Consider the following 13,268-nt stretch of genomic DNA (forward strand, 5'->3'; position numbering starts at 1 on the left):
AGAATCCAGAGATCCCAAAGACCTTCACATTTTTATGAAGTGATTCCTTCTTTTCTTTGGATCTTTTTATTTAATGAGGGTAAAATACCATTCTGTTTAGCCTGAAAAGATGCATATGGTCCGAAGGTCAGTGCTTTAGAATCTGGAAGGTAGCTGATGTGTATCTTTTCAGATACTGGGATGAAGTCCACTAGTATAATTGAAATTGTGGCCAGCCCCCCAGCAGCCTCATACTTCTTAAGTTGCAACTGCTGGCAATTTAAGAATTCAAAAATGGCTGGTTATGACTTTTTTTTCCTACAATGTTATTTTCTGTATTTCTGTAATGCAAAATATATTAGTTTTTGTACTTGGTTGGCAGAAAATTGGCACGTATTTCTCAGAACTACAACTCCGGTAAAGGCAGCAATCCTGATGTGTAAATAAGGCATTTTTCTTAAGTATGACTGCTACCCAATGCAGTTTGTGATTACCTGAAAGCCTTTCATTTGAAGTATGTTGAATAGCAGTAGCTTTCTGGTTTGATGGGTGTATCTCCTACATGAACTAGAGCTGGCAAACACTACAAGGAGTAGACTCTTTCTGTGAAATCCTTTAACGTTATGGGCAGGTACTAAGCAACAGAAATGGCTTATTCTGAAAGGACTTTCTTGATCTTACCAAGTTCAAAGCAGGTAGATTAAGGGTAACCTAATAGGATCTTCTGTGTGTGATAATAACCAGTTATGAAACATTGGGCTTTCCCTATGGTTGAGTGGCTCCAGTTTACACTGCTGAAAATGATCTGAATTAAAGCTATGGTTTTAGGATGTAGAGGGATGAAAAACATTGGCTTACTAAGTCCAGAATTCAGTCTCTGTTTTTTTCGTGAAGAAAACTAAGTGTAATCTCGTGTATCTTTTGATATCTCTTTTTTAATCTCATGTAGTTTATATACATTCTTGCATGTCTTAAAAAAAAACAAAAAAAAACAAAAAAAATTCTAGGTCAACTTTTGTGGCCTAAGAATTTCAGTTGTTCAAAAAGATCTGAAACCTTTTCCTTAGTAATTAGAGCCAATTGATGCTTCCAGTAGTGAAGTTTCTATCTTTTGCTCCTTAATTGCAAGCACCAGCAAAAAGCTGTAGTTAGGACGCTGACAATAGAATAAATAGCTGACCTGATGGAGCGTGGTTGGGTTGTAGCCAGGAATCTCATCAGTAGATACTCTCTCTCAGTTGGGAAATGTTTCTTTTTTTTTTTGGCTTTGTAAGTCTTGTAGTAACCTATTTAAAAGTAAGATTTTTTTTCTTGCTATATTTTAAATCAAAACTATATAATGTCTTCTCATCAAATTCCAAAAAAAGTGGTTTAGTAGTTTTCATTTCCTTTGAGAATAGGAGAGATTAATATTATTTGTGAATTAATAGGGTTCTGCTTTTACTTATATCAATATACATCTAGCAGTACGTGTTAGGAATTTGTTAGGCTACAATCACTCTGAGTGTGACTAATATTATAGCTCAGTATTAAGAAAGTTGTGTTATTTTCAAGCTACCATGTATATAGCACCTGTAGTCTGGAATTCTGCTCTCAATCTCACAGATTGCTCTCAATCTGTGGTGTACAGAGACCCAAGCTCTGAACTGTTGCATAAATGTAGCATTAGCATATTAATTATCTGGATAATCAAGTGGATACCTAAAGTTGCTGTTTGCTAGAGATTTCACCTGGTGGTCAGGAACAGAGGAAGTGCTAGCTAAGTAACAGCGTGCTCTAGGCTGTTGGAGACTGATGTTGACCCTGCACTGAAGAAAGGTAACAGCTGTGCAGAGAACCACAGGTTCTTCTAATTCTACCTCAGTGGGGTTGCTATGGTAACTTGGGGATAAGAAGCACTAATATGGACTGGCAGCAAGTGAGGGAAATCTGTTTTAAGTGATCTAAATATAAAACATAGCACTCAGCTTGGTACATCGGTCATGGACTAACACTTCACTTTGTTTGACCAGTGAATTTGTCAGATATTGAATGAATGGAATGTGTGTTTCTTACTGACTCCGCTTGTAGGCTGAGTATGTTTTGTGGATTGAATTTGTTAATATGTATTTAGATGACCACTAGCAATCCAAATGAATAATTTATAGAGTGGGGAGCCCGTTCTTCAAAGGAAAAAAAGCAACACAACAAGTGATGCTCCTAGGAACAAAAAAAAACTACAGACATTGTAGTCACATTCCTGATCTTGTAGAAAAGACCCAAACTCATTTTCTGTCTTAACTTATCTGGATAATTGAGATCGATTACCACTGTCTAACACTTTCAATTAGTAAATAAATAAATGTGCCCATAGATCTCAATGACGGTTGCCTGCTTTAAATTGGCAACCAGTTTGGTTCTTTCTACTGAGAAAGTCATTCAGATTGCTTTGGGGCTGTCATGTGGTAGGAGGATTTATGTGACCATTCCAACTCCACTGTTCAAGTGAAAGTCACCAGGTTTGCAGAAAACTTTGAGTGCTGAAATCGCTCTCCTCAGAAAGAGGAAAAAATCCCATCCAATCAGTCTAAAAGTAAAAACCAATAAGTTTAAAAAAAAAAAAAAACCACAAACTGAAATGCAATTCACATTTTCAGAACCTCACCTTTATATTCACAAGAGTAATGCTGCCCATGTTCTACCTCTGTTTTGTTTATCAGTGTACATTTATAAATAGGTTTTTTTCATTGTCTTTTTAGGTGATCCTGATCCTTACCAAGTACTATCATACTGACATGGGAAAGGTGCTGGAGAGCTCTTTGTGGAGGTAAATTTTATGTTTTTCCTATAACTTTTCCCTCTTTTCTCTGAGTAGATCTGTCTCTTTTCCTGTTAGAAGTTGCTGCTGGATTAATCTAACTGCTGATTGGTGTTAATATAGCAGTATTACCCAGTCTCAGCAGTACATATTTGTTTTCTTCCAGTATGAAAGAGTTTGAAATGAATTTTGGTAGTAGAAACAAGCAGTGGTGGAGTGTGTAAAGCACCTTCCCGATCCCACTTTATAAGATGCAATTCTTTTTCTTTTTCATAGAAATTTTACATCAAAGTTACCTGAAGACTTTCAATCCCTTATTGTGTTGTGATGTGTCTCTTGGGAGTTTGTGCAGTTCTTGAGTGCTGTATTGTGGTTAGTAAGTAATCCTGATTTGGAAGGAGTCACAGTTGTCTGGATGAAATATAATACTGTTGCTGGTTAGACTGTATGTTATGACAACTGGAAACATACAGTAATTCAATTCAGATTTCTAAATTGATTGTCACTTCTTTAACATTCGTGAAGTAGGATCTCAATATCCTTGATGCTGCGTGTGCACAGATTGTGTTATCAAACATTCATCAGCACAAAAACAAGGCTAGGGTAAGACCGTTATGCTTGTTCAACATCACAGATGAAGATCAGTACTTTCCCACTCTGCTGTATTTTTTTCCACAAACATATCTACTATAAGCTTGCTGATAGGAGATGAATTACTATAATTACTGTCTGGTTATGTTGAGATGACTTGTTTTTTTTCAAGGTAAATGGCTAACAGGTACCTACTTTGCAGAGATGTGTGCACCTGAATGAGTATAGCACAAGAAGCATGAACCTATTCAAAGTTATTTAAGTGCTTACGTATTGAATGACAGCTCTTAAACCAAACACCTAAAATTTTCGGAGGTGTTCATTTTGTTTTGCTAGATAAGCTTTGTGTGTTCTGTGTAATTTTCTGTGTATCTATATAAATTCTACCAGAGATTTTCCTGTACCCATTATGTACACTTGAAAATTGAAAATACATCCTTGTTATCAATAACTAGAAAGTTGCTTCAGTGTTTGCAGTGGTAATTTTGCTGGGTTATCTATAGCTCTAGAAATATTCTTGAAGTATTCTGCCTGGATATCTAAATAGTTGTTACAAATGACAGCAGGCATACTTGAGAATTTCTTGTGTACCCTGTATGTTTCAGGTCTAGAAACAAATGGGTGTTGTAATACATTTTGACTTAGCTACCTGTAAGCTTCATGGTTTCCCAAAAGCTTGTATAGGGACCTAACCTTCATCTGTGCAAGTGAGAAAATGTGATCTGAACATGGTGCATACCAGTCTTGTCACTTTTTTTTGAGGAAGGCTCTTTTATTCTTGTGGGATTTCCCATGGCAGCAGCAGATCTTTGCTCTCATACTTGTATCTGGGTTCTACAGTCCAGGCAAGTGCAGAACTCCATGCATTGTGAGGGTGTTTTCAAGTAGAAACAAAACCTAATAATGAAAAGTGGATATACAGGAAGGAGAGTGCTTAGTATTGGTTCAGGATTTCTAGGGTTATTGGTGATTTCTTTGTGATTATCCTTTAACCTTCCAAGCTGGGAAGTTAATTGCATATTTGTTTCTGTTTTAATTTTTGTCCAACATCTTGTGCAAATAAGACAACAAAATGAAATTTCAGATTCTGTCAGAATTGCATAAGCATATATTGCTTTCCTGTTAAATGCCTCCAGCCTATGCAGCATATGCAGCATATTTCAACTTTTGCTATCCACGCTTCAGTACAATCTATCATGGAAGTCTTTTAAACTTACCCAGCCTGACTCTTCAAAATAAACTCTCTGCTCTTTCAAAATAAGCATAAAACAGGCTTCAGATAATGTTGCTTTCTTTTGAGAACATAACTGCTTTAAACAAAGTTGTTCAAACCTTGCTGACAGCTGGTGTGAAGAAGAATAGATGTGAACTGCATTTGAATAAAATTGATGCTAGATTGCATTATAGAAAAATCAGGGCTTTTTCCTTATGGGGAATGGATTTACCAGATGCTTTGGTTGTTTATGAAACTAGGATGGGAAAGCTGAAAGAAAGCAAGTACCTAAGATTTGCACTTGGGCAAGATGTGGTAGCTGATCCACTCCTAGATATGTTCTACTCTACATTCACCTCCTACTTCTGTCTCTGCCCCTTGGGGTGTAAAAGCTGCTCCCACACTTGTCAAGTTGGGAGTTTGAAAATTTGCGTATTTAGAGAAGCGCAGACAAGGCTGTTGAGATATAGCTCATTATATGTAGCAAATGAAATAAATACTGAACAAAGCTTACTGTGAAGTCGGGAACTCTTGTATTTTTTTCGTGTGTTAAGAGTTTGGGTGTGAATTGGTGAAGGTCTGTGTTTGCTGGGAGAACCATGGTGTTTTACTCACGCTGGCAGTCTGCCCAGAAGGAACAAAGCATATGTATATTTTTATGCTTTTGGTTTGTTTTTCTTCTGTTTCTCTCTCATTTGCATCAGAACAAATATACAGTAAAATGGGTGTGAAAAATGCTACAGGGTTTTTTTTTTGCCAGTGGATAAAAGCCATTAATCTTGATGAAGTTTCTGTGCCCCAGTGGAAATGGACTCTATACTGTTATTTCCTGATTCTGTCCAGTGTTTTTTTTTCTTCCTGTCTTTCACAGCTACATCATAGCAGACAGTTAATATTCTCTAAGTGAAGATAAACTTGTTTTATAACTCACTCAGTCCCCACCAGGTTAATTTTTTAATGTTGTTTATCTGCTACTTTTATCTTGCCAATCTCTAAATTATCACAGCTTGGCATATATCAGTCCTTTTATTTCCTCCAAACACATCTTTCTTTTCTTCCTCTAAAACATACATCCACTTCACCTCTCTCTCTCTTTTCCCTTCATCACTCAATTGTTTTTTCCTGCCATCACTGGAACAGAGAGTGAGAGGGGAAGAGTGACTTGGTGGTCCAGAGATGGTTATTTGTTCTCAATTACTGTGTTGCTGCAGGCAGACTTTCCAGTGTAATACAAATGGTAGAGGGGGGAAAAAAAAAAACATAAAAACAACAGCCTGAGGTACATTCAAGTGGAGATGTGGAGACCTTCATTCAAAGAAGAGAGGTTTTTGGAAATGGAGCTTGGTGACAAATTTCTGTGCTTTTGCAGAGCTATTTTGATTTATATAGGAGACTTATGCCTGCCCACATGGGTCTGTTTTAGGATTGGGCTGCCTAAATATTGTCTTAGAATCTTATTGTTAGCTAATAAATAAATACTAGAAGTGGTGCTGGTTAATGCAAGGCTTAACAACTTCCTACTAGTAGCAGTTGTTTCTGGTTACACTGATGAGGTGAATGCATAAATCTTGGTGGAAATGTGTGGTTAGAAAACACCAGTGTGTGTTTCTGTGGTTAGCTATTTCTGATACTTTGTTAACTTGCTTATTAGTTAATTGTTAAGGTAGGATTAAATTGCATAGCTATTTGGCTCAAAATAAAGTAGGGAAGTAAACAAAAATTACATTGGTTGTTTCTTGAATATAAAGCAACGTAGTGAGAAGGAACAGAACAGTGTTTGCAGATTTATTTTAGGAGGTTATAAATTGCAATGTATCTTGAGAGCGCAAGTTACTTGTTATGTTAGGCCTTATTAACTTAATGAAAAAGGTGATATTCCAGACTAATACTTTGAATTCAGGTACTAAAACTGTTCCTGTGTTCACAAATTGTATATAGCAAGGATTCTTTACATATCAGTGCTACTTAAATCAGAGTCCACACACATCCTTAGACAGTGTATTTAGCCTATGGAAGACCTAAGTCAAAAAGAGCATTTGGTAAAATAGATACTTGAGTGTGTTCTTCCATATGACTTAAGGACCTGTTGGTGCATAAATGTATGAGTGCACATATTTTACAACCTCAGGTACCTTTGTGTATATATTGCATGCATGCAACTTTATCTGCATGTTCTTCAGTCTTAAAATATTTTAACATTAATTTGGTAGACCCTAAGAAACTAATACTGCAGATGCGAGTTAATCAACCATCATGATATCTTTTGGAAATAGGTTTATATTATTATTTCCATTTTATAAGTGGGGCAGCTGAGATGTTAAGTGATTGCTGCGGTTGTCCAGTGATTCAGCACAGTGTGGCCATGGAATTGGCTTCCAACCCCAAGCTCAGACTGCCTCTGAATCCTGTTTCTGATATGAATGCAGACTTTTCTTCTTAAGTTGACCTAGACAATGAATAATAGATGCTGATGATGATTGCTAATAAAGTTTTGATTGCATATTATCAAGCGTAATGATATGGCAGCGCTAATGAGACTTGCTGCGTAATTGCCATTGTTCCCAGTGGCATCCCCATGTTGTTATTGTTTCACCATAGCAAAACAAACTGCATTATTTGATGTTAACTGCATTGTTAGCTCTTCTCAGCACTGCTTCCTGAATCCTAGCTAGGCCAGTTGTCAGAAATGTTCGGATATTTTGGCCGTGTTGTGAATAGTGGTGGTACTTAGAGCAGGTTGAAGAGGGAGCAAAGGAGCAGTGCTGGGAGGGAGGTTGTGAGGATCTAGGTCAGCAGCTGGGAGTGTGAGCAAATATCTAAGCTTCATTGACAGTGTGACACTTAGCAAAGCACAGGGAGCCAGAAAAATCCTTCTCAGATGGCACAATTGCATCTGTCTGCACCCACATAACCCATATATTCTGGGCAAGATCCAGTTGTGCAATCCCACTGACTGTCGTGGATGATCAATACACAGTGGTGCTCTGGGCATTTACACAAAGGCAAATGCCTACATTAAGGTTAAAATTCAGACTGCAAAGAGTAGGAGAGTCTTTTTTAAGGTAGATACAGTGAGCAAAATACCACTCAGGAAAGTAAAACTTTTGGACTGTGTGTGGCTCAGTCCGAATGGCTATAGGCATTTGTTTCTATGCTCTTGGGACTTGTAAGTGAAATTAATTTCACCTATTTCCTGAAATTAATTTAAAAAGCAAAACAAAAAAAAAATCAACAATATAAGATGTGTCCCACTCAATTTCTTTCTTGATGTGTAGTGCTGTTTACTAAGTGAGTGACTGTATTCTGCAGCAACTTGCACTTCCAGATGGTCTTATATTGTGGTTCAGCTTTGAAAAGTGACTTTGTAGAAATGGCTCCAAGGGATCAAGTTATTGAGTCTGTGATTTCCATATCAAATTTGCTCTCTTAGGAAGTAAAAACAACAAAAAAGAAATGGCTTTCTGATTCTTAGCCCAGCAAATTCAGCTTGGGATCTAATGTCTAGCTGTGCTTACTCTGGCTAATGCATCATCCTCAGTGATGCAGATTCTGCAGTCAAAATAGACTGCCCTCAATTATTCTGCAGCTCTTTTGTCCTCCTATTATATCCTTGTTTACACCTGTTCCACTGCAAAAAGGTTTTGGGCAATGCAGTTCAAAAAGCAGTCCTACAATTAGAATTCTAATCTCATTATTGAACAACAGATTTTTATGCAGTCTTTGATCATATTACCATATTCACCTAATAACATTACTAGGAATTTCATTATCTTTGCTGCAATTTCTGTCTTGCTAATACTCTACAGTGTGTCATTATGAGTTAAATTGTGCAGAAGTGTTTCTATTTTAAATTTATTTTGGGCATTTAAAATAGGCTGTAAAACCAGAGATAGAAACAAATGTGGTAGATTTCAGTCTATGAGCAATGTTTTACTGTGCTTGTCAGGTAAGAAAAATAAGAGACAAAGTGAAAGGAACATATCATGACAACTTTGAATGTGCAAGAACAGATTATTATTGATGTTTGTAAGAGGCAGCTATAATATTGACAGTACAGATGTTGCTGTGTACTTCTGTGGTGTGTATTCTGATGGATACATGGCTCACCATATTCTTTCCTGCGATGAAGACCTAATGCATCAGCAATAACCTTGTTGGTACTTTGATGCTGTGCTAATCCTGTTGTATGTTTTAGCTGTAGCTTTTGGCCATTTGTGAAAACAAACAAAAAAGAAATTTGACTTTGGATGCAGATACTGTGAACCAATATGCAAGAGAGTTATGACCTGATGTCCAGTAGGCCCCTCTGAATGAGATGGACACTGGACTTAAGGAAGTCCTTTTATATCCTGTGTTGCCATAGTGGCATCTTTTGTATATTTCGATGGCTATTATGTATGAAGATCTGAACTGGAGGGGGAAATTATGAATCCTGCAATCAAATAAAAGCTGCCTGAGAAGTCTGTCCAAAATACTCTAAAATAACTGTTGTTCACAGATGGCATTGTTGTGTCGTAACTCCTCTTTCAAGCCTTCATCTTGGAGTGATGATAATGATTTCAAATGTTTGTATGTTTCTAAACCAGTTTGTGAATACACAAATATATGACATATGGATTAAAACCCATTAAGAAAGCTGTGATTTATACAGATAGGAAATGCCTTTGCTTGCAGTATGCTTTGTCTATTGGAGCTAGTTGCAGCACAGCTGCTGAACAGGTTAAATTTATCTTGGAGAGTGGAAATATTGTTTTTTATTTTTAATTTTTTTTACGCATCTGGACTGCTGGAAAAGGAGTTAAGTCAGTGCAAGGTTTATCTCACAGTAAATGAGTCAGTTTATTCAGAAAGAATAATCATGTATTTAAAATAGTGTATGAATCATGTCCCATTGTTTGAGTAACATGAAGCTCAGTCATAGAATTTCTGATTACATTAACTGGAACTGGTGTCTTAAAACTTTTTGGTGTGGGAATTGTCCCATAATGCTGCACACAGGTTCTTGTTTTACATGAATTCCATTCAGCTGGGACTGATTGTAACAGAATAAGTAATTTTTCCTACCCCAACGCATCCAGGTCAGTAGTAGCGGTAAGTTCAGAAGAGGCATTTCACTGGCTTCTGCTCAGATCTGTCATGGTATCTTATTGTACAAGCTTCCTTTAAAAAAGTTATTAGCTTTCTTGCTAGCTTCAGCAGGCAGGCAGTGGAGAAACAATGCCCTTCTATGCATTAAACATATGTGTGGTTAGCAATTTTTTGGGTGGTGTTCTCATCCTCCCTCCCCACATTCTTAGAATAAGGGGGGAAGCTTGCAGCGGCACTGCCCATGATCCACTTCCATATGATCCAACTGAGTGCAGCAGTCTTAGAGCTTTTATTGTGGCATGATTGCTCTGTATGAAATTTGTGTGAAAATAGTTGAGCCATCTTTTTTTTTTAGCTAATCAGAAGTACTTTGCTGCATTGTCATCCATTAACTCCCACTGTCAGCAGGCCAGCACTGCAGGGAGGTGCGGAGCCCATAACCTAGGGGCAGATAGAATGACATGTATATATGCTAAGCAGTGTTTACTCTGCCACCCTGCAAAACGGAATAAATAAGAAACCACAATGAAGGCAGCTGGCTTCATTGCTTGCTGCATTTTTATGATGATAAATGAGATATAAAAACCTGAATGGGATATGTTTTTAGAAACTTTAAAAGGGTGAAGTCGTGGCTTAGAGGAGTGTATGGTAAAGCAGATATGACATAGCACTCAGAGCCTAGTGATGCTATGGGGTCCACCTTCCACCTACTTTGTTACCTTGTTTGAAGAACCACTGTTCCTGTCCTTTCCTCCTCTTGATCTTTGCCTGATTTGTTTATTTAGAATAAAATAGTTTGGAGAACTGTTTGTACAAGCACAGTAGGACCCCAGTCAAAGCTGTAATGCTGCATTAACACAAATAACATGAAGGACTGTAAAGCTTAGGGACATTTTGTGTTTCGTCTCAGAGTTTTTGGATTGAGCCTGAAAAATACAAGAGGGCATACTGACAGATAGTGAGACCCATCCAAAAACACTTACCTATGGTCTCACAACAAGTCAACTAATAACTGCACAGACAGCAACAAGACGTTTTTTTTTCTCAGCTGCTATTTTGAAAGTTCTCCTTTGCAAACCACAATTACTTCTCTTTAGTGTTGGGCACCTTGTGTCACTGATGTGGTATGTGGTATGTGAGCAGCTCCACTTCTCTAGTATGTGCTGTCTGTTCTAGTGCATCCCCTGCTAAATGATTGCAAATTAATTTGGTTATTGAGGCCGAATGAATGAACAGCTGCATAGTTAATTATGTAGAGTGGTATAGAAAAATGTAGTGTTAATGTTTTATACTCTCATTATCCCTGCAGTATGGGATATATTTTTCAATGTGAGAATAACAGAGGCAATGTTTCCTACATAACTTATTAGGAACTTCGTAATGTTAGGCAGCGTTCTCTGCTTTAATTTGGTAGGGATTGGGAAATTAAAAAAAATCTATACAGGGTAGGTTTTGAAATATAAGTGTACTCCTATGTGCTGAACAGTCAGTTTGAAGGTATGGGTAGCTTGCAAACATGAAACATAGTAGTCTTTTTTTATTTTCTGTAATATGAAAGAGAGTTTTTCCTTCCTATCCTTGCCACCTCTCTTTGATTGGATGACTAATAATTCCGTCAATCAGTTGGAACTCTGTTCCAGCTTTTTTTTTTCCATGTAGTGTTTTGTTTTGTCCCCTTTTACTTTAGTTCCCTCTCTCCACTCTGGCTTCATTTCCTCCTGTTGCATTTAGAGGGGGTTAGTAACTTATTTTGCCTCAATAGCAATTCTTGAGCTAAACTTCAAAAAAAAAAAAAGTATATATATATAGCTTTCTCACCTAGTTCCTGCTTGGAAGTTATTGCCATTCCTCTTTCATGAGGCTGGATTTCTGTCTCTTCCAGGCTTGACTTCTACCCAGATTGGAGAAGGTGCTTTTTGGATGAGGTGTTAAGTGCCTACCAGAAGTTTCTGCATTTTTGCCTCAAGTGTTGGCTCCCGTTCTGTCTTTTGAAGCTATTTTAGAGCTGTTGTCCTTCTGATGGCATCATTTATCCACTCTTGTTGCCTTGGCAGATTGTAGATTTTTCCATGACCTGTGAGGACATTTGATCCCAATTTTCTATCACAGGATCTGATATTGTGATTTCAATCTGAGGAGGGGGGGAAACCACTGTTATCACCTACCTGTTGAAAAGCACCTGTCAGTGTGAGTTTATTTTTTCAATTCTAGAATGCACTTTCTTTGCCAAATGGACATTGTTTTTCTTCAAGAGGTTGCATGGAGATCAAATTATGCCCCGTGATAGAACAGCATTGCATTATCAGTGAAATACAGCCACCTCTGGGCAAAAGCCAGGGGAACAAGTAAAGCAGACATGTAATAAAGTGTGCTTTCTTAATATCAAAAGAACTAACAGTTCAGTCAGTCTCAAAAGAATCTCCATAGTTCAACGTTTTGATATCCAGTCTTTCAAGGTTTCCTTTCTGGCAGGAGGAGGAAGTATGCTCGTGCTTTCTTTAGGATTCAGATAGTTTGCTGTAATGCTGATCTGCCCATAGGATCGTGGCTGTTCTGAACGCTTTGACATAAAATGTTAACACATGGGAGAGAAAATGATTTTATATTTTACTCTCTTCCAAGAATTTGGAGAGTTATCACTGTTTTATCTTAATTCTTACCATATGCTGTCCACTCCTTAATTTTGTAATGTCTCTTTGGGATGCAGTGTGTATAGAAAAATGTGATTAAAAAATAGAGTTGTGCTGTTCTGAAGTACACTGTCTTGATTTTGAGATTTCTTTGTCTGCTCTACCCTGAGGCAGTGTCTGTCCCTCTGGTCTCTCATATTTGTAGTTTTAATTTGCTTTTTCTTTAGCCTGACATATACAAAAAAGGTTTTATTTTGCTTTTCTTTTCATTGAAATTAATTGAAAGCTAAATATATGTGTGGTGGGGTTTTATATGTGCGATGTGTGTAATACTTAAACTTTTGATGCTATTTTGGTGCATTGGTGCAATTGGCATCTTGGTTCAGACCACAAGCTCACTGCCGGTTTTGCTCTATGCTAGTGGGAAGGACATACCTGTAAAAATATTCTTCTGCAGTGTGAGAGGATGGTGCTTTGTGCTAAGGGTGAAAAATCTTGTGCCTTGGCTTTCCACGTGGCCTCGGGTGAATTTATGGAGTTGTCAGTGTTCCAGGATGGGAGGCATCCAAGAAGAAATTTAAATAAAATTAAAGGGGGAAAGAAAGTTAATTATTTAAAGATCAGAAAAAAAAAAAACACATTGCCAGTATGGTTCCTTTGTTCTTATCATGGTGTTATCTGAATGGGTCACAATTACAGGAGACTTTGACTCCTTGCATAAATATACTTCAGGTACAACATCTCTTAATGTGCATTGATACATTTGATACATGAAATGTAGATTTGGGCTTCCAAAAACATTACAGTGATAATTGGACTTAGCTCTCAAAAGGCACATTAACATTGGTAAAGTACTCTAATAAGTAAGTAGAAATTAATATTTTTCTCCTGATTCCCATGTTAATTGGAGTCTTGACTTTGGTACTTCTTGCTTAAGTTTATATACTTAATGCTTAAGTTTTTAATAAAA

At 37.3% G+C, this 13,268-nt stretch overlaps 1 protein-coding gene across 1 annotated transcript in view; it reads left to right on the forward strand.

Annotated features, from left to right (window-relative positions):
* Positions 1 to 13,268, forward strand: part of SORCS2 (sortilin related VPS10 domain containing receptor 2) — a 550,592-nt gene that overhangs the window by 183,924 nt on the left and 353,400 nt on the right. The window contains exon 2 of the mRNA XM_021395917.1: positions 2,718 to 2,785. Coding sequence (XP_021251592.1) covers positions 2,718 to 2,785 — 68 coding nt within the window. The remainder of the gene's footprint in view (positions 1 to 2,717; positions 2,786 to 13,268) is intronic.

This window comes from Numida meleagris, chromosome 4, assembly GCF_002078875.1.
Source record: "Numida meleagris isolate 19003 breed g44 Domestic line chromosome 4, NumMel1.0, whole genome shotgun sequence".
Lineage (NCBI taxonomy): Eukaryota > Metazoa > Chordata > Aves > Galliformes > Numididae > Numida > Numida meleagris.